The 21,712-nt window shown below is 41.4% G+C and overlaps 1 protein-coding gene across 4 annotated transcripts in view; it reads right to left on the reverse strand.

Annotated features, from left to right (window-relative positions):
- MEMO1 (mediator of cell motility 1) overlaps positions 1–21,712 on the reverse strand; it is a 47,337-nt gene that overhangs the window by 1,651 nt on the left and 23,974 nt on the right. For all 4 annotated transcript variants that reach the window (XM_075924918.1, XM_075924916.1, XM_075924915.1 and 1 more), the window contains 5 exons: positions 20,822–20,890; positions 15,488–15,600; positions 14,709–14,820; positions 11,310–11,452; positions 10,166–10,242 (listed from right to left, as the gene is read on the reverse strand). In XM_075924918.1, coding sequence (XP_075781033.1) covers positions 10,166–10,242; positions 11,310–11,452; positions 14,709–14,820; positions 15,488–15,600; positions 20,822–20,890 — 514 coding nt within the window. The remainder of the gene's footprint in view (positions 1–10,165; positions 10,243–11,309; positions 11,453–14,708; positions 14,821–15,487; positions 15,601–20,821; positions 20,891–21,712) is intronic.

Below are 21,712 nucleotides of genomic sequence, written 5' to 3' on the forward strand. Positions count from 1 at the left end.
CTGTGGGTTTGCTTTGCTCCTGCTCCTTAGAAAAAGAAGTGACGGGGCTATGACCTTCCAAAGCTGTTAATCATCTGACATTCACAGGACCATTCTTCAAACCTTGATGCAGTCACATAAAGGTCTATTGCCTTCCCACTACTCCCTCTGCCTGTTCTCCTGGTGACACTATTCCCCCTGAGGAGTTTTACTCCTGCAAGCTTCTGAAGAGTAGTAGCACCAAATACTAAGCAGACTAAAATCCATGTGTGAAAACAAAACCTAATCACATATCCTAACATTTATGTTTATTCAAACACAAATACAATCCCACCTGCTCTACAGGCCAAGGCTGCTCTTTCTCTGTCAGCATGTAACACATCAAAATACATATAAAATAACTCACAACAAATCTATCTTCCAGCTTCTACCTTCCTCACACATAGTACCTCAGAAAAGCATGCCTCAAAAGCACCCACAAACAGTGGCTATTCTTGGAAACTTTGGCCCTGCTAATGATATGAACTGATGGATTTGCAACTTGAATCTTATCTCTGAAAAAATAAAAGGTGATGTGATATTAAGTCTTCATCAACAGATATGAGCAATATTATGGAGAATCATCAACACATTTCAACTTAGTAAAATGCTTTTCAACTGCTCTTTTCTCACTGGTGTATTGTTGCTGAGATAGTGGCACAGTTAAAAGAAGAGAAATATTTTTAAATAATGCCAATTCTTAACTAAACAGTTTAAATAAAATAACAATATTCCAAGGAAATAGTACTTAAACTAAGCTACAAATGAAGCCAGATTCTGATTTCTATTATATAGGCTTTCCCCCACTGATTTAAATTCAGTTATCAGATTTATACCAGTGTAATTCGGGTGAGCAACCTATGGTAGTTTTTTCTAGACATGATCAAACAAATTACTCTTCTAAACAAATGCTCCCCCACTATTACATCACTAGATTGAGGCAAAATATCTATGGCTCTGCTTAAATCATAGTAACCCAAATCTCAAATTATGGGTAATAGGCTGGTAAAACTGCAATGTAAGTGGTATAATCTAGTTATGTACTAGTGGTGATAGTGATATGTGTCCCTAAAGCCTTACATAGGCAGGAAAATTGACCAGAATACTTATTCTGGAACAGACCCATATTGTGGATACTATTTTGAAATAAAAGTCACTTTAGTCTAGAATATTTACGTGCATTACTAATTACAGACACAAATCCAGCAAGTTGTTATTTTAGGAGTGATGGTTACCTCCTTTGCCAGCATGAAATCAAGTCTTGTCTCCAAAAAGAGTATGCCTCTCAAAAGGTAAAATGCAGGGGTTTGTGTGTGTGTGTGTCTGTTGGAAGAGCTAGAGTGAGTAGCCTCACACTATTCTTTATCATTTCTATCAGCATTACAGACCTAGACTGTATCTGAAGAAATGGGGTAGGTCAAGGATAGGATATGAAACTGAATGAATTCATACCAAAAGCTGAGGAAACATGATTGCTCTCCTGCATGAGGAGAATGGAGCAGTGTCATTTCCAATTCCCAAGATGCACAGGCTGTACACCTACTACACAACTGCTGAAGAAAATTTCCAAAATTCATAGAAAAACAAAGTCTCTTCTGAGACCAAAGACTCCATGCTCTGTTAACAGACAGGAGAAAACAGAACAGAGATGGAGATGGGGATTCCATACAGACAGTGCTGTTTGTTTACAAATAAGCTGGAATGCAATACAGGAAGAGGATGTCACACATAAAAGTACTGGTTAGAAAAGAACAGTACTTTTAAAGCAGTGGTCTCCAACCTTTTTACGCCCAAGATCACTTTTTAAATGTCAGAACAAAGGAAGATCTACCGCCTCATCCTTCCCCCAAAACCCCACCCCTTCCTTGAACCCCCGCCCTCTCTCTTCTCCATCACTTGCTTTCCCCAGCCCTTATATGTTCTATACTGCCACTTTTTTTCCAATTCTTCTGTAGGAAGAGTTTTTTCCAATATTTGGCCTGTCTAGATTGGAAGAAATGTCAGAAAAACCCCTTCTTTTAAGAGGAATAAGGGATCTTTCGGAAAAGGCTTTATTTTCCGAAAGATCCATGTCTAGACTGGAGCTTTTTTCCAACAAAGCTCTGTGCCGAAAAAAAGTGGCAGCCATTTTTATGCTAATGAAGTGGGGGAGATTTAAATCCCCGCTTCATTAGCAATTGCGATACGTCTAATTTGCATCCCTTTTACGAAAAAGGGATGCAATCTAGACGTAGCCAAAAAGTTTCTACATTGTCTTTTGTTTTGAGTCTGGGGTCATTGACCCACAGAAAAGTCAGTTGGGGTCACACAAGGGAGATGCAAAAAAAAAACCCTCCTCCAAACACCCCCCCCCCCCAGCCTCACTAATATGGCCCCAACTGTGCTGGTGGGAGCAAGGGACATGAGTATGGGAAAGGGTGCTAGCAGGTGCTGTGGCAGGGGACAGAGTGCTGGGGTGGGGGCAGGATTCTGCAGCAGGGGACAGGATGCCAGTGGGAGCAGGGGACAGGGTTCTGCAGCAGGGGACAGAGTGCCAGTGGGTGCAGGGAGACCCCTGCACCAGCCTCCTCCCAGGACTCCTTCCCCCCGCAGAGGAGGGAAGCCCCCATGAATGCCTCCTCCAGAGGCAACTCCCCTTCCCGCAGAGGAGGGAAGCCCCCACGCGCACCTCCTCCGGGGCTGACTCCTCCCTCCCGTGGCACAGGGAATCCCCCGTGCACACCTCCCCCGGGCTGATTCCCCTTCCCACAGAGGAGGGAAGCCCCCACGTGCGCCTCCTCTGGAGCCGACTCCCCCTCCCGTGGTGCAGGGAAGCCCCCGCACGAGCCTCCTCCAGGGCCAACTCCCCCGTCCTGCGGTGCAGGGAAGCCTCCACGCGCGCCTCCTTTGGGCCGACTCCCCTTCCCATAGAGGAGGGAAGCCCCGGAGTGCACCTCCTCTGGGAACTCTTCCCTGGCAAGATCCCAGTATGACACAGACCTGGGGGAGGGGAGCAGCCAGTGCACTTCTGGAACCCCCCAGAAGTGGCGCGCAGCTGCAGGACTTCCATCCACCCCGCAGGAAGCCGGCACTACCTCCATTTTCACTGCAGGTAGATAGATAGTGGGTCTTCTTGAGGGTGGGGACAATGGGAGGGATGAACGCCTTGCAATCGACTGGTTGGTAGATTGCGATTGATGGGTTGGTGACCACGGTTTTAAAGGGACAAAACTAGCATATTACTATGGAGTATATTTTAGTTTTCTTCCTCTATAAGTAACATTACAAAATTATTCTCATAGTGATCAACCACAGCATAGTAGAAATCACTTTGTCAGAGTTATTAAAAATGCTAAACCCCCTTTCCTGAATAACTGACAAAGAGTCAGTATAAAGCAGATCAGTCCACTCAACATAATTAAGTATGCCACACCCTCTGCTATGTGAAAGCTTTAGTCACAGAAATGAACAAGTGAAAGCAGGTGTTTGCTACCATACTTTAATTATCTTTTCTAAAAAGATGCCCAACTCAACAGATTCCCACTCATAAGTTTTGTCTGCACTAGTATTTATTGGAAAATCTCCTCATTGACCCAGTAATAAAAACACATCTGTCTTTTCTTGGATTATTCTTCCCACTGTGAGCAAACTGTGGGTGGGGAAAAGAAGAGGCTAGTACAGACATGAAAAGTAACACACCCAGGGATATTTTCAAGGGGGAAAAAAATCAAAAGGCTGCAACAAGCAGCATTTAGCCATAAAAAAAAAGTTAAACGTGTCCTGAAAAGCAACAATTATATCACTCTCCCTACAAATGTTACAAAGTTATAGATCAGTCAGTAATGGCTCCAATTAAAATAAATGTTGGAATTTTCATTTCTAGAAAAACTAAATACAAATTTACCATAGCTACCCTTCAAAGGACATCTGAATTCTCCATGACTTTATTAAAAAAGCAATTAATTATTACTAATTATTATTATTATTATTATTATTATTTGCAAAGGAAACATTTCAAAGCCATGTTTCCCCTGAGAGGTATGCATTTTTTTTTAGACATACACAAGGAGGATCAGATAATTTCCTTTACTGGACTAAATTCTGTTTGTGAGAGACACAACACAGAGAAGTTCTTTTTTTGGGGGGGGTGCAGTGTGTGCACATGGGGAAGAAGGATGGAGTGTGTGTGTTATGGATTGTTGTAATAAGCCATAAATCAAGTGACTCTGGTGTGTAGATATATCTCCACTGCTATGATGATCAACACCTGAAAAACATACTTTTCAAGATCCATGGGTCATATGCACACCTTTCACAAAAATGGTGTACCTCATTCCCTGTACAAACTTCCCCAATAACCAAGTGGGTTAAATGAGACGATCATAGTGCTTTCAAATGAACTCAGAAAAATAACATAAGACAAAACCACCCTATCACCTGTGGGCAAACACTTTTCACAAAGCAATCACTCTACTGCAGACCTCTCTACAGTTGCCTGGTGTCTGGTATTGACCCGGACAGTCTGGTATTTTCACCTCCTATCCAGTAAAAAAAAATCCAGAAAATACCAGACACCTAAAATATCCGTTATTTTCTATTTTTTTTCCCCCTGCCAGGAGGCGAAAATACTGGACACCCGGCAACCCTACAACACATTCAGTAACTGGGCCCAGCCCCAGACCCCCCTGAGACCTCCCAGACCTCTGCCTACCTGGTTCTGCAGGGAAGCTGCGTTCTGGCTTGATCGAGAAAGCAAAATAGCCTCCAGCAAAAAGCCTAATGACCAAGGGGAAGCAATGCCTTCCCTGGGTCTTCGTGCTCAACCGCTCCCATGTTCTTATCCCTATTCTGACCCTGCACGCACTGAAAGGGGCCATGCTGTTTTAATGCGGTTTTATTTTTTAATTTGGGGGGCAGGGTGTTCGGTATTTTTGGTTAAACCATCTGGCAACCCTAGACCTCTCAATCCTCTTCCTCAAAGGAAACCTTCACAACATTTCCAAAAGATGAACCTTTGCTCTGTAACTTTGCAAGGCACTAAAAATTATGGTCCAAACAAACACACCAGCTTTATGCCTCATTGTAACAATCTATAACCTATTAAACCGCTGCTTTCTTTTTTTTCTTCTCTTTCCCCCCCTATGACTTGAGACATGTTAACAGGCCACTTCACACTGAACGGTCACTTGAAATGAGTTAACTGCTTATGCTAACAATCTTTTCTACCTTGTATTAAGCTGTGACACTCATAGCACATTTCTCAGACCTGAGTAAGAGCTCTGTGCATCTTGAAAGCTTCTCTCTCTTACCAAAAGTTAGTCCAAAAAAAATAGTGCCATGCCCACTTTTATCTTTCTACTATCCTGGGACCAACACAGCTACATCAACACTATATATAATTCTCTCCTGCCCCCCTCAAAGGGCACTGACTTCCCGAGTCCCCAAGGGATGCTCGACCCCTGCTCTGCTTCAGGACTCAGCCTCACTTCACTCTTTCCTCAACCCCTTCTGCCTCTTCCCCTCCCTCCCAGTGCCTCCTGTACATCGCCAAACAGCTGGTTGTGGCAGGTGGGAGGCAATGGGAAGGAGGAGGAGCTGATCTCTGGGCCTGCTCGTGGGTACTGAACACCCACTATTTTTTTCCTGTGGATGCTCCAGCCCTGGGACACCCATGAAGTTGGCCTATGACAGTCACCACAAACCCCGAGCTTAATATGCACATGCATTCTAACATCATCTCATCAACAGGATACTTATCAAAATCTCTGCTACTGAATGGCTAAAAACTGTGCTTATTGTTTTCCCTGCCCCCAATCCCAGCCCACTTGTCTTATCCTTCTGTTACATTATGTCTTGTCTTTTAGACTACAAAATGCTTCCACTGGGCATGTGTGTCGTATGAATGATGGGTGCAACCCAAAGGACATCCTCTACTGCATCTGGAAAATGATTCAAAGGATGCCCAAAATTGCATTTCAGGGATATGTGCAGGCAAAACGTCAAAGACATGGATGCGGACAACTGGGAAGATCATACTCCGAACCTCAGCCTTTGGAAACAAGAGTTTAACCAAAGGTCTCTGGAATTATCAGAAGAAGCAGTCTAGCTTCACAGAGGAGAAAAGAACCCGCAGAAAGCAGAGCCTGAAGGGTTGGAACACCACCATTAAGTATGACAGATGTGGCCAACATTGTCTCTCTCAGATGGGTCTCTTCAGACACAGCCAAGGTGACCATAAAACCAGCTGAGTAAATTCTTTGCCGCTTGAGACTGAAGGATGCCTACTAAAAAATTAGACTATAAATCCTTTGGGTCAGCCACTATCATTTATAGTGCCTAGCACAATGGAACAAACTAGATGTGGCCCTTTAGGTGCTAACACATTATAAAGGCTACCTAATTTTATTCTTTACATGGGTATGTCTACACTGCACAGATATTTCAAAATAAGCTGTTCTGGAATAGTTATTCCAAAATAGCTTATTTTGAAATAGCACATCTACACTGCAGGGAAGCCTCAAAATTAGTCTGAGGAGGCTTCCCTAATGTAGACGTGCTATCTCGATTTAGAGCCCCAGAAGGCACTAGGAAGGAATAACTTAGAATGGCCCTGGGGAGGGGCAATTTCAAAATAGCAGCAGTGGAGCATCTACACACACCCTATTTCAAAATAGCTATTTCGGAATAGATGTTATTCCTCGTGGAATGAAGTTTACAGAAGTTGAAATAAGTCGTCCATTATTGTGAAATAATGGAATTGCAGTGTAGACACACCCAAAGTTGTTATTCTTATTAAATAACTGAATTTGGTTCTGCAAACAAAAGCCAATGTAAGCGCTCAGATCTTCCAGCTGTTTTAGTTTTCCAATACTGCCTCCATGCCACACTTCTTAGCTATCACACTGGTCAACTATGCACCCCCCATACATCAGTCTTAGTATTCCCCCTGCTTCCTGGGTAGCTCTGAGCTCTCTGCAAAGGGAGTCTCACCTCAGCCAAACTGCTAGAATCCAAGGGAGTGAGACTACTATTTGATGACCTACAGGAGCTGTGTCAAACAGAAATCATATGTACACCATGCATTCTGGGGGAACAGGTCACACCCACTGGGTGGAGTGCAGCCTGCAGTCATCAGTGGAGATCTCCCCAGCAAGTGGTTGTGGGGAGAGGCAATGGATGGCTCTTTTACCAGACAAGGTAGTTGGTCTGTCAATGGGCCCAACTTAGGGTTAGACAGAGGCACTTCCTTTTTTGCTCTGCCATGCATCATCTTGAAATGCAATGTCTGTATGGGTCTGGCCTTATACATAGCTCCTTCTCTGAAGGTGTCTGTCTCCATGTTGATAAGTAGAGGAAACTTGCACTGAGCTCTGCAAATCAGAGAGAGCTCCTCAACTTTGTCTAATGGAGAAGCTCTGCCTAAGTTCAGAGAGTGTTGGAGAGAGGTCCAGGCTCAATAACTATGTCAATCTGAGTATCAGCTGATGCTTGATACTCATTAAAAAGGGGGGACTGTAGTTCATTTCAGATAAACAGGTCTCTTCAAGATCTAAATTCCAGTGATAGTGGGTAGAACTGTGCTGAAAAGTAGCCAAGTTCAACAGCTAATACCAGTGAAGGAGCCTGATTTGGTGAATCCCATCTGGTGGACATCACCAGTATAGAAGATGATGACTGTTTCGGAGCACCACAATAGCAGAAGACACCTGTTTTGTCAGTACAAGAGAACCTTGATCACTTATTTAGGTACTGATGGTAGCACAACATGTATAATTATGGCTTTCTAGATGTATAGTGTTTAGACTCATCCATGTTATGGCCGTGTTTGGGGAGCACCAAGGACTGCTTCAGTACCAAGCCATGCTCAGTACCATGACCTATGTAAGAACTTGGGAGTCCTAGAATCAGTACTGGTACCAAAGGAACCTTGAGACTCAGTGGGACCGAAAGTTTCCAACATGGTCTTCATCTGGGGAGACTGGGATTGCTTTGAAATAGGCTCTTTATGAGAACTAGAATTCCCCTTCTTATGAGTCTTCCTGGTATCCACCACTGATTCCTCCCACGAAGATCTAAGCAAATACAATATGGAGGCTGATGAGGCACTATGCTCACTCAGAAAACTCATGTATGGGGGATATTTCTTGGCCTGGATTTGAGGCCTGGAGGATGAAATGCTCCATTCTCAGGAGCCTGAAACTTATCTCCTGATCTCTTCTAGCTCCGCTTTTAAAGGCTGAGCAGATAATACACATTTTAGAGATGTGAGTCCCCCAAACAGTGAATACACTGGGAAGGCATACCACTGACAGGGATAGACTCCTGATGGCTGAGGGAGTGCTTAAATCCCAGAGATCCTGGAATATCCTGGAAGCAAAGGGGATGAATCCCAAAAGGAACTCCTTCGGTAGGGAAAAAAGTATAAAACAAACCACTAGCATAAAAATAAGAAAGCGTACAGATGAATTAAAGTAGAAGTACATAACGACACTAAACTAAACTTTGAATGGTAGAAGTGGTCATGGTACATCCTACATGCTCCATCTCAGGCCAAAACACCTTAGAAGAAACAGAGCAGCAGCCCCATATATATTTGGTATGAGACACAAGGATGTATATATAGGGAGTGTGCACAGACTAAATGGACACTGTTACTGAAAATCTCTGATCACAGGTGCATACGTATCTGAAATGAAGCACCCACAGAGATACAACTTGAAGAATGCAGTAATAGGAAAGTATTTAGAGTATTTTCTCTGTCTTTTAACACCATACAACAGCCATACACAAGGTTTGAAGCCAGCCAAAGTGACCATGCATCTTCCACTGCATGCCAGTGCTTTCACAGAACACATACAGAGAACTTCTGCTCTAGAAAAACCCTGCTTGTTTCTAAAGACTATTTTTCTCCACTAATTAATAATTTAAATCTTGGAGAATTAGAATAGGCCTATGCCCTGGTGTGTTTCTGGGACAAAGAAGAACCTGGAATAAATGCCTTTTCCTCTTTGACACATTAACATGGGCTCTATGACATTCTCTGCAAGGAAGGATTGGAATTTCTGGCAATGTCTCTTTGTGATAACATTGAACTTTAAGAAATACATTTAAGAGAGGCAGCTGAAGTAATTTTTCTTAAGTAAATTCTGTGGCTCCCCACCAGAAAATGGTGAGGACATGTGGAGCTGAAGGCTTCTAGTGTTCCTCCAGGTAGTTGTTCCTCCAAAGTGGATACTGACTGACTGGTCATTTCAGAACCTTAAAAAAACCTAGAAAATCTTGATGCTTTTATGAAATTGCCTTTGGATTGTCTACTTTCTCCATAAAGAGAGATAAGAAGCTACCGGAATTTTGTGTATGCACACATCTAAATCTAGAGTCAAATACAGGCTTAATTATTAAGAGGAGCTGCATAAAAAAGTTAAGTTGGCCCTGTTACATTGCTCAAGGGTGTGAAAAATCCACACTCCTGAATAACGTGGTTAAGACAACCTAAACCTCTAAATACACAGTGCCTGATCAATGCAAGATCTGTTAACCAAGTTACTGCCTCTTGGGGACATAGCATAACTATAGTGAGGAGAGCATATACACTTAAACCTCTATAGAAACACAGCTGTAGACCTAAGCAGGTGCTTTTTTCTTCTACATTTTACAGCAGAAGGAGAGGATATGGGTGACAGTCCCAGTGGAACACAAGTGCCTTTAGTTTTCTTGGCCAGGGTGAACCCTACCTTTTCCCCAGGATAGTTGCATCAAATCTACTGAAACAATCAGCAACAACATAGGTATGATTCTTGTTTAATGAAACTAGCATTACTACAAATGTAAGCTACCAAAATCTTGTTCTAAGTCATAAAGTGTACTGCTTCCCATAAATACACATACATCTTTATTTATACAAAAAAATTACACTGAGGGAATTACAAGCAATCAGGCAAGCATTTTTTCTCATAAAGAATATTTAAAGCTCCACTATACATCGCACATATTCAGTAGAGCATATGATACCAGGTACCAATCCACTGACAGTTGTATTACAACTGTGAGAGAGAAAGCATACAATGAACAACTTATCAAATATTTTCTTAAGAGATTCTAGAAGCATTAAAAGTCATGTGAAGGAGAAATTTATTAGACCGTTAATTGCCCCAATCTGAAATCTTACCATTTTATCTAGGTGCTCAATAGACCTATAAATCTCTCCTTGGGATTCATCATAGTAACTGTAACGGAACCTTTGACCTTGAAACAAAAATCATATATAAAATAAAAAAGGACAAATTAGTAGCTAGAACACGCCCCAAATAATTTCATTTATGATAAAAGCAAAATACCGTACAACTGAACCCACACCTCTAGTAGCTAAGCTAATGTAAAAGCAATTGTAAATTAAAAATGGAAAGTGATGCCTTTATGACATTAATAAAAATGGTATTTTCCATTATATCATTCTGTTCCATTACAGTTATTCCAAATACCACCACAGAACCTCACCAGAAACACAGAAAAATCTATACCACTTAAAGTGCAGTTATACTTCAAAAAATGATCATGTTAAAATGGCATTATGTGCTCCCATGTTAATTGCCTACCAATGAATTCATATCATATTTGCTCAGTTTACAAGAAACAGGATGGTTTTTCTCACTGGCAGCCCTGCAGAATCAATCTGAAATCCAAAGATCATGATTTTCTCTCCTGCCTGCACATCAGAAGCAGCAATAAAGGGTGGATATATTTTTGAAACAGTATCTTTATCAGACATAACTACACATTAAAAAGTTACATAAAGTGTTATTGGTTAATACAACAAAATGGAAGCCAGAACTCTGGAATTCTGTTTCTGACTCTGCCATCAGAGTTATGATTCTAGGCAATTCACATAAGCAATGTGCTTCAGTTTACTCATTTGTAAAACAGGTATAGTTACTTCTATCATAAGGATGTTGGCATGTTTCATAAATCAGCTAACTAATTTTGTAAATTCCTTTTAAATGCACACAAGTACAGCCTAAGAGCAAAGAACTACAATCACTGTTACCAGGCTGTAATAAGTGCTGAGAAGCATGTAACATTATACCCTGTCATTACTTCCCTCTACCATTCCATTGATAAAGCAAAGTCTGCCAAATTTAATTGTATCATATTTTCCAAATAAAAAAATTACTTCTGGCCTTCCAGAAGATAGAAAATATTACGTTCAAAGGATAAATTTACCATAAAGTTCTAAGCATCGAAAAATGTCTAATGAAAAGATCTGCTCAAATGTAGATACAACATTGCTATGATACAAAAACCCTGTAACTTACCCCAATGGCAGAAGTCAGAAGAAACCACAAAGAGATTACTAGGATCTGCTAGGTATTTACTGAAGAGTTTTCCAAATTCCTGTTCTTTTGACTCACTCAGTGCTCCAACCAATACTGGAACAATGGTAAACTCATCCTTATGGCTTAAGAGCAAAAGAAAAAAGATTTAATATTTAAAATATTAATTTTAAGAACAGAGTTATTTTAAGGTATGATAATGAAATTATAAATCTACACCTTAGCAGGATACTTATAAACTGAAATGTAGTTAGTTAAAATACCTTTAGATACTATACCTTCCCTGAAACCTCTGCCAATATTTGCCATTTTACATTTTATCTTCATTAATCTTTCTTCTCTCCTTATTTGCAATGTAAAAAAAAGCCACAAAGCCAACAGAACACACCAACTAATCAAAGATGCTATCCACTAAGTAGGGGAGGAGCACAATAGCTATACACCACTGAATTTGTACTTAAACCCTTAAGATAAGACATAAGTGAGCATCACTATGTGCTGACCTTCTACAACAAACTTCACCCAAAGAGCACAAAGCAAAAATAAAACAAATGTACAAAGGGCCAAAATGGATGGTTTTGCCCCTTACTCTCTTTCAGTCATGGGGATCACTTGTAAGAAAAGTAACTATCAACTGAACATTGATTTTTAAGTTGTCAATAGTATATACACATTTTTAAACCTCAACAGAAAATGTATAACACTATTTGAACTTTTTTTTAGACTGGGAATATGGTTCAGTGAACTAGTCACAGAATCATAACATTTAGGGTATGTTTACACTACAGCGTTATTTCAAAATAGTTAATTCGAAATAACGCGTCTACACCCAAAATGCATTTTGAAATAGCGCTTTGCTATTTCGAAATAGCACTTTGCTATTTCGAAATAGCACGTCCACACTGAGTGGACACTGAATCGTATGCAAGACCAGCCGGAACCAGGTCCGGTAGGGCATCAGGTCAGGAGTTACTTTGTGTGGCTGCTGCCTGAGGCTATCTGAGGCCTGTACTTAAAGGGACCCCCCCCACACACAGCCGGTTCTTAGGTTTCCCTGCTTGCTTGCCTACCTCGATGAGGAACAGCAAAGCATTTTGTCTCTGTGTGCTCTGGTTGTCCTCACTAGGGACACCACAGCACTCTGCAACATGGAGACAGAGCTGCTCCTGGGCACTCTGGTGCTTCTTTTGGATGCGTTGCTGTGAGCCTGGCTGCACTTTCTGCAGGCTGCCATCCAGAAGATCCATCGGGGGGCTGTCAGTATCCAGTATCCCTCACGTCCTTCCACTTATCCCTCCCTAACCCCCCTTCCTGATGTCAAATAAAATTCACGTATTTTCATGAACACAAACTCTCTTTATTTAACAAAAATGGAGGGGGAGGGGGAATGAAGCTGGTGAGACTGGGGAAAGGAGGTGGGACAGGGGAGAAGAGAGGGTGGGAGAGGGGAGGGGGAAACCTGGGAGGAGGGAGCTGGAAGGGGGAAGCAAGGGGAAAAAGGGGGAAGGGAAGCTCCAGGCCCAGGGTTGGGGGTCTCACCGGACCAACCTGATTTTCATGCAAACCTGCTCCTGGGTTCGCATGTGGCCTCTGGTGGCCAGGCTGGCAGCTATCCTGCCATAGATGGCTGCGTTCCTCCGTCTAGTGCGGAGATCATGGATGTTGGGGGTATCCCCCCAAACCTGAATAAGATCCATGATCTCCACTCTGGGCTAGGAAGGCCCCCGCCTTCTCCAGGCCCTTGCAGGCTCCTGGGAGCTGGCAGACTCCTGGGGAGCGGTGGAGGGCTGGCTGCCAGTGGCTTGCTGGCTCATGTTTTGGGGCCACTGGGTCAGGGGCAGTGACTGCTGGCTCTGGGCTGGTAGGCTTGGAGCTGGCACAGGCACTGTGATCAGAGTGGAATGAGGTTTACCAAATTCAAAATAAGCGCTCCACTATTTCAAATTACATTTCGAAATAGCGGTTTGGCTATGTAGACGCTAGAAAAGTTATTTAGAAATAATGGCTGTTATTTCAAAATAACTTTGCTGTGTAGACATACCCTTTGAGATACGGAAGACTTATTAAATCATCTCTTGCATATGTCAGGGCAGGATTGTTTCCTATTGTTCATTTACAGTATTAGTATTTTGTCAAGTCTTTTACATGTATCTCTCCCCGTGGGAGATTTAATTTTACCTAGCTTTGCAAATAAAAATTCACTTCTGGCCTTACAATAAGCAGAACAATTTACAGACTAGTAGATTTCAGTGTCAGGAAGCTTTTCCCCAAAATTAACCCTTTTCACAAGTCAATGTACAATACTATTCTATATAGGATGGTCAGATTTGATTGCTTAGCTTAGCGGTTCCCAGCCGCCAGGCAGGCTGCCAGGTCGAGGCAGCTCTGGGGACTGGGACTGAAGTATACCACTCTCGCCGCGGGTGTTGGGAGAGGCATGTTCTGCTCTGCCTTTCAGCCAACCAGCGCCGGGCAGGAGCAGGGTCTCTTCCAGCTGTGGAAGAGCACTTCTCTATATGGCGGGAGGGCCACACAGGGAAACGCTCTTCTGCAGCGGGGAGGAGACTCTTCCCGCCATACAGGGAAGCACTCTTCCACAGCTGGGAGGAGACCCAGCTCGGTGCTGGCTGGCTGAGAGGCAGGGCAAGACACGTCTCTCCCAACACCCATGGTGGGAGGGGAGGTGCTGGATGGTGTTCCCTAGAGCCACCATGATGCGGGCAGCAGTGCAGGGCTAGGTGAGGGGGGTGGAGCAGGCACTGGGGGCGCCACGGTCATGGCTAGTGGTGGGGGGTTCTGGAGGCTAAGTTAGTAATGGGGGGGCATGGGGACAGGGCTGGTACTGGGGGGACTGGTGGTGGGGGCTGTAAGGGGTAGGGGGCTGGGATTGAGGCATTTAGGATGGGGGCTGGCACTGGGGGGCTCTTTGGGTGGCAGGTTGGCACTGGGGGGGTTGGTTGCAGGGGACTCTGAGGTCAGTGGCTGGCAGTGGAGGGGTGGGGGATCTAGGGGCTGAGGCTGGCACTGGGGGCTCTGAAGGCTGGGCTTTTGGCAGACCAGTAACATTTTATTTCCATATGTGCATATTTATCATTTGCATAATGAATATGCAACTAAAATTATACAGGTCTACCAAAAGGTTTGTGAATGGGTTTGCTGGTCCCCAGTATCAAAAAGGTTGGGAACCACTGGCTTAACTGCTTGCCCTGCTCCCAGTTTCCTTCCTACCAAGAACTCTCAAGTCTCTAATCTGTATTCTTTACAATTTACGTTAAAAAAATTGTCATTCTCCCACCAAGAGAGTTGTTCTTCCTACTGGAACACACATACAGTCCAAATGTATAATTGTAGATATTCCAAAATAAGTGTGTAGCCATATACCTTTCCATGGCTTTAGCAGTATAAGGCAAATGCATTTCAATACTGTGTTCATCTTCATCTGTCTGGAGAGACATACGCTCAAACATTCCAGTCTTCCACAAGTCTCCATAAACTGAAAAGATTTTTAAATGTTTTTTTAAAATACTTCATTAAAATAATTTTTTACCAAAAATTACATTACAGCGTATCTTGTTAGAAGTGGCACAATAAAATAATACTCTCTGCCTCTGGGGGCTATGATCACAGACCAGTCTCCATTCCTGCTTTCTAATTGAAGAACAGTTTGAGTTTAACTCAAGTCTCAACATTTTTAACTACGTGAGTATCTTACAGTTCAGAATGCATTGCATAAACCAGTGACACCTTTAGCATCTTTGAGATGCTTTTTGCAGTCATTATGGCATAAAAGATTTAAATGGTATACAAATTATTAAAATGTGTACTTATCCACATAATCTTTGTGTTTTTAGATTTCCACTGACCATATAATTCTGCATCAGTGAGGAAAAAGTTGATCAAGCAAGCTGCTGTTGGATGTATTTGTTTATCAATATAGCACTTTAGCCATTGGTCACTGCACAAAACACACACTGCTGAATGTGAAAACCCCCAATATTCTCTGGGTATGGGATTACCTGTATTATCTTGCACTAGTAATTTATGAACTTTTTCTTTTAAACCCCTACTGCACCCATCCAAAACCTAGGGCTCCTAGGTGTTGCCATAATACAAATAAAAAAATAAAGAAATCTAAAAGGTGCAAGGTTGTATATACATACTCTTTTGATCAATTCGAAGATCATACAGAGGTGTTCTATAAATCTCCACACTGGAAAGTGCACATCGGGAAAGGGGCACATGATGGGAAGGCCCAAGGATGAAAATTTTCCGGCTAGGATAATTAACAAAAAAAACTAAAATCAGGACACTTGTACTTCTACAGAAATCTGTGTTAGAAAAATAAAGTTGAAAAAAAAAACCCATCCTGAACTAATTTTGGGAGGTTAGACAGGTAGCTAATCGCAGTGCTCTACTTTATCAGGAGCAAGAGCAGGGTTCAATTCTTGGCTACCTAAGCCAGTTTTAAAGCTTCCTTTAGATGATGAAAACTGGTTTAACTGAATTGGTTAGAGAATAGTGCAGGTCTTTACTGTTCAGGGTTAATGATGAGTCCACCACCATGGTAGCTGAGGGCACGTGTCCTCCACTGAGGATTGGGTGGTATGTTTATTATCAATTACATAAAGCCCCTTCTGCTTCACATTATTACAGTCTTTCCTGAGTTCAGTTTAAGCTACTGTTTCTCCTCCCCAAGGAGCTAGTCTCCTCCAAACACTGTGTTATCTGTGAGTCAACTGTATGAAAAACTAAAAAGATTTGAATGTTATTAACATACTACTGGCACTGCAGCCTATGTCTCATGATGGGCAAAAGATATTCATTTCACCAAATCTCTGGCCCTGATTAAAGGTCAGTGATTCCTGCCATAGAAATTTTCAGAAACAGTGTTGCCTTTGCATGGGAAATCTATCATAGTTCTTCAGTAGTTAGATACCACCAGTTTTTCTTTGCTTTTTGTGCATGCAGTAGTAGAGCTGAGCAAAGAAAAATATGTTGAAATGATGCATCAATCCACTTTGAAATCTATCCGGGAAGTAGAATTCCTCAACTGAAGCAAAATAAGGTGCTCCTGCACAGGCACTCCAGCGGCAATTTTAAGGGCCTAGAGCTTTTGAATTGCTGGATCCCAGGGAAACTGTCCCCTTTTCTCCTTCCTTTCCCCTCCATCAGGCCTGCTCCTGCAAGTTTAAACAAGCTACACAGTAAACAATAAGTGACATAGAAAAAAAAATCCAGCAATTCAATGCATTAAATCTGGAGAGTGGAACTTGTTCCAGAAATGTCAATGCAGAAAACATATCCGTGTAAACGTTATCAGTTGTTTCCCTTTTAAAAAATTGTTCTCATTTTGCTCAAAATATTTCAGAAAGAATCTGAATAATTTCACTACTTTGGGTCATGTTTTTTTTTCCTGATAAACCACTGATGAAACAAACAAGCAAACAAAGTTGGTTTATTATGTCTAACGCTAACTACCTTAAATGATCGCTATTTAGCTTCAAAATGCATATATGGATCAAGAAAATACTTTAAATGAGAACTGATTGTTGCTATATGGCAGGAAGTTCTGAAATATTCTGCAACTAGCAAAATATATGCAGATTTATTTTTTTAATAAGAGTAACTGGCTCTAGTGCAGGCAACTGCAGACCACTTTTATGCCTGTGAATTTTCAGAACAAGTACATTTGGAACAATTAGTAACTCCCATGGATTTTAGTGATCACATATCATTTTTTCTACCGCACCTCAGTCCATGCACAGGCTGGACCTACTTTGGGGATGAGTCAGGGTTATATTGAGAAGGAAGCTGTTGTTTATAGGACTCCTACCTCATTTGTTGCAGAAGTTGGAAAGTGTATACCTGTTTAGGCCTGGGAGAAATGGCAGACCTAGGCCCTTAGATAGAGGGGAGGGACCAGTGGACGTGGGTCACAACTAAATACAGGCAGTCCCCGAGTTACGCGGATCCGACTCATGTCGGATCCGCAGTTACGAACAGGGTTTGCTGCCCGTCTCCCTGGTCTGCTGAGACGGGGAGCAAAGCCTCTGAGGACGCCGGCAGCGGGACAGGAGCAACCCAGCAGCACCCCAGCTGCTCTGCCCCAGGCGTCCCCAAGTCAGCCGCTGCTGAAACTGACCAGCGCTGACTACAGGAAGCCCGAGGCAGAGTTGCTCTGCCCTGGGCTTCCTGGAATCAGCCGCTGATCAGTTTCAGCAGCAGCTGACTTGGGGACGCCTGGGGTTCTTAAGTTGAATCTGTATGTAAGTCGGAACCGGCGTCCAGATTCAGCCTGTTGAAAATGAACAGAGGCTGATTCCAGGAAGCCTGGGGCAGAGCAACTCTGCCTCGGGCTTCCTGTAGTCAGCTGCTGGTCAGTTTCAGCAGCGGCTGAATCTGGACGCCAGTTCCGACTTACATACAGATTCAACTTAAGAACAGACCTACAGTCCCTATCTTGTACGTAACCCAGGGACTGCCTGTATTAAGAACAACAAAGTAAAAAACAGAGATGTAAGTGATGGTCATATGGTAAATATCAGGGAACCAGAAGGGGATGCTGAGCAGAAAATGTCTGACAGCAACTACCACTCCTTAAGGACATCTAAGGAGTATGCCACCCAGAGGAACTATGCCTGGAAATGTGATTGGACAAGGGAAGAAAGGTAGGCCACACAGTTGGAGAACACCCCCAAACACCCACACAGCTTCCTCTTCTTCATATGATGCATGGTCATCCTGGCCAGCAACACAAAGAGGTTGAAAAGTAGGTCTCATGAATTAGTGGGGTCACAGATGGAATGCATATAAAATCGGGAGAGGCAGAGAGAAGTACATCCAGAAATTTAATAAGATATTCTGAAGGAACTAGAAGAGAGCTGTAACCTGATGCAATAGATTTGAGCCAGGGTCTCCCTCTTGCCACAAAAGGGGCTGGGGAGTTTGTGAACTGCACCAGGTACAAACCTCTGCTTGTGGCTGTGTGAAAGAGCTCCCAGCTTTGGAAGCTATGTAGTGAATGAGGCTGAGCATTGCAGAAAGAGAAAGGATTGCTTCATGGTTAAGACAGCTGAACAATGGCCTAAAGAACTGGATTCTGTTCTTGCCTCTGCCAGAGAGGTTAAATGTCACTTTAACCAAACTTTTCAGAGGTGGTCACTTATTGTGTTGTACAGGCAACCTTAATTCTGGCATCTGCTAACTTCTGAGTTCTTGACTTTGCACCTTTTAATGTTCTTTTCATGTGGATTTTTTGTAATTACTGTATACTTGTTAAAAATCCTGGAGAATTTAAGATTGGATGCATTCATAAAGGATTATTTTCTATCTCAACTAGGGCTGTCAAGAGATTTAAAAAATTGAGATTAATCACGCTGTTAACAGAATACAATTTATTTAAATATTGTGTATGTTTTCTACATTATCAAATATACTGATTTCATTTACAGCACAGAATTCAAAGTGTACAGTTCTCACTTGATATTTTGTTTAAAAATATTTGCACTATAAAAAACAAAAGAAATAATATTTTTCAGTTCATCTAATGCAAGTACTGTAGGGCAATCTCTTTCATTAGAAAATTGAACTTACAAATGTAGAATTATGTACAAAAAATAACTGCATTCAGAAACAAAATAACATAAAACTTTAGAGCCTACAAGTCAACTCAGTTTACTTCTTGTTCAGCCAATTGTTCACACAAACAACTTTGGTTACAATTTGCAGGAGATAAAACTGCCTGTTTCTAGTTCTTATCTTCTGAAATTGAGAACAGGCATTCTGCGTGGCACTGTTGTAGCTGGTGTTACAAGATATTTACAAGTCAGATGTGCTAAAGATTTGCATGTCCTTTCATACTTCAGCCACCATTCCAGAGGACATGCATCCATGCTGACGACAGCTTCTGCTTGATAATGATCCAAAGCAAAGCGGACCAGCGTGTGTTCACTTTCATCATCTGAGTCAGATGCCGCCAGCACAAGGTTGATTCTCTTTTTTGGGTTCTGTAGTTTCCACATTGGAGTGTTGCTCTTTTAAGACTTCCGAAAGCATGCGCCACACCTCATTCCACTCAGATTTTGAACAGCCCTTCAGATTCTTAAATCTTGGTTTGAGTGAAGTTATGTAACAACAACAAAAAAAATCTACATTTGTAAGTTACACTTTCATGATAAAGAGATTGCATTACAGTATTTGTTTGAGGGTGAACTGAAAACTACTGTTTCTTTTTTCCCTGTCACTTTTATAGCCCAAATATTTGTAATAAAAATAATATAAACTGAACACTGTTTGTAGTCTATATTGTAACAGAAATCAATATATTTGAAAATATAGAAAAACATTCAAAAATGTAATAAATTTCAGTTGGCATTCTATTAGTGTGATTAATGGAGATTAATTTTAATCATAATTAAATTTTGAGTTAATTGCTTGAGTTAACTACAATTATTCAATAGCCCAAATCTCAACCAGAAGTTAGGGGCTTGATGCAGGAATTACTGGGTGAAATTCTACATCTTGTGTTATGCAGGAGATCAGAACAGAAGATTGTAATGATCCTAAAAATCTATGACTTTACAGAGCTTGGTCTACCTTTTACTTTCTGGATCAAATTCACAGAAAGGGCTACCAGAGAATTACTGCAGTTTTTTTCTCAAGTCCAGTTTCAATGGAGTTACACTGCAATAAAACTGGGAGAGAGAGTCATAGTAGTTTAAAAAATTGTGACAATTTCTGGCACCTTTACTCATATTGTGAAGAAAGCTGCTATTGTAACACTTCCACTGAACTCAGTAAGACTATATGTGAAATATGAACTTGCAAATGAACTTGTAGATTAAGATACTAATCAGGCATACTACTGAATCTGGCCCATTTGGAGCAAACAGAATCTTACTACAAATAGACCCCAATTGCATCATGAGCTTTATAGAGGTAGATCCATGAGTCAAGAAAGATTTTTACATGATTAAGATCTTACTTTCATATGCTTTAAAAAAGTAACCAAGGTATCAAAAGCAAACAACAAATATCAAACTAATATTATTACTACAAAGTACAGACAGAAGAGTATATTCAATCTAAGAGGCAAGACCTAGTAAGTTTCAAGTTTAAATAAATTTCCTCTCCCCAAATGTTCAAATTTTCATCTCCAACAGGCTTACACTAAATATTTGATATTTTTATTGAAAACTGAGCATTGTGGTTACATGAGGCCAAAAATAAAGGTAAGGAAGTATGCAAAGGTCTAAAACATGAAGTAATGAAAATATGTTTTTGTCCTTTCCAACTGGAAGAGTTTAGCCAGGAAACATGACAATCTTGTATAAAACGTAATATCAATCACAACTGAAAGTTCAACATTCCAGAACATAATCAGAAGAGCTGCAGTCACCTTAACATTTGCTGTTAAAGAATGTTTCCCTCTGTTTAAAAAAAGAAGTATATACCTATCTAAATAAATAAAATGGGTTTCTTTTAATGCTACTTACGTAACAGTAGGATCCACTTGTTTGTAAGCATGGGCTGCACATGACCCACAGTAAGTATATCCAGCATGGCTACAAAACACATTTTTTAAAATTAACTTTTAAGTTTAAGACTGAAAACAAGCAGCAAAATAATATCAGCAATCTAAAAAGAAAAACTTAAGAGAATGATCAAAACAGCAGCTTGTGAAATAGGAATTGGCAAGTATTAATCAGGGCTGACACTTCTAAAAGGCAATACGGGGTATATGTGGGATGTGCCGGTTACATTATGTTCTGAACATTATTTCTGAAGAAATTCCACTCTGTCTTTCCTATGAAAGGCTTTTCAAAGTAGTAGCAAAATGGACAGCTTATTTGAAAATGGCAAAAGAAATGCAAACATCTATGACCATGACTAGCTGACAAGATGCTCCTTCCCCTTCCCTGTTTTCCAGATCCATCATACTCCAAAAGCTTCCAGTCTTTTAGACTACTTGTTATGCATCCTACATCTAGATCTGGCATCCACACTTTTAAAAGAATGTTAAAAAATTGGAAAGGGTTCAGAAAATTGCTACAGGAATGATTTGTGGTCTGTAAAACAAACGTTACAACAAGAAACTTAAGGAGATCAATCTTACAACAGAAGTAGCCTATAAGCACCTACCCAGAAAGAAGACATCTGACAGCAGAGGGCTCTTTAATTTAGCAAATGCATAACAAAATTCAATGACAAAGTTAAAAACAGAAAACTTCAAACTGGAAAGACATTACCAGTAAAAGCAATTATACACTGAAACAAGCCTACAAAGAGAGGGATATCTTTTTAAAAGATACTCTGCGGTTCAAATTATTGGACTCAATGCAAGAATCACAGTGTGAAATTTAATGGTCTTGGATTTGAAATTTGAT

This window comes from Pelodiscus sinensis, chromosome 3 (assembly GCF_049634645.1).
Source record: "Pelodiscus sinensis isolate JC-2024 chromosome 3, ASM4963464v1, whole genome shotgun sequence".
NCBI lineage: Eukaryota > Metazoa > Chordata > Testudines > Trionychidae > Pelodiscus > Pelodiscus sinensis.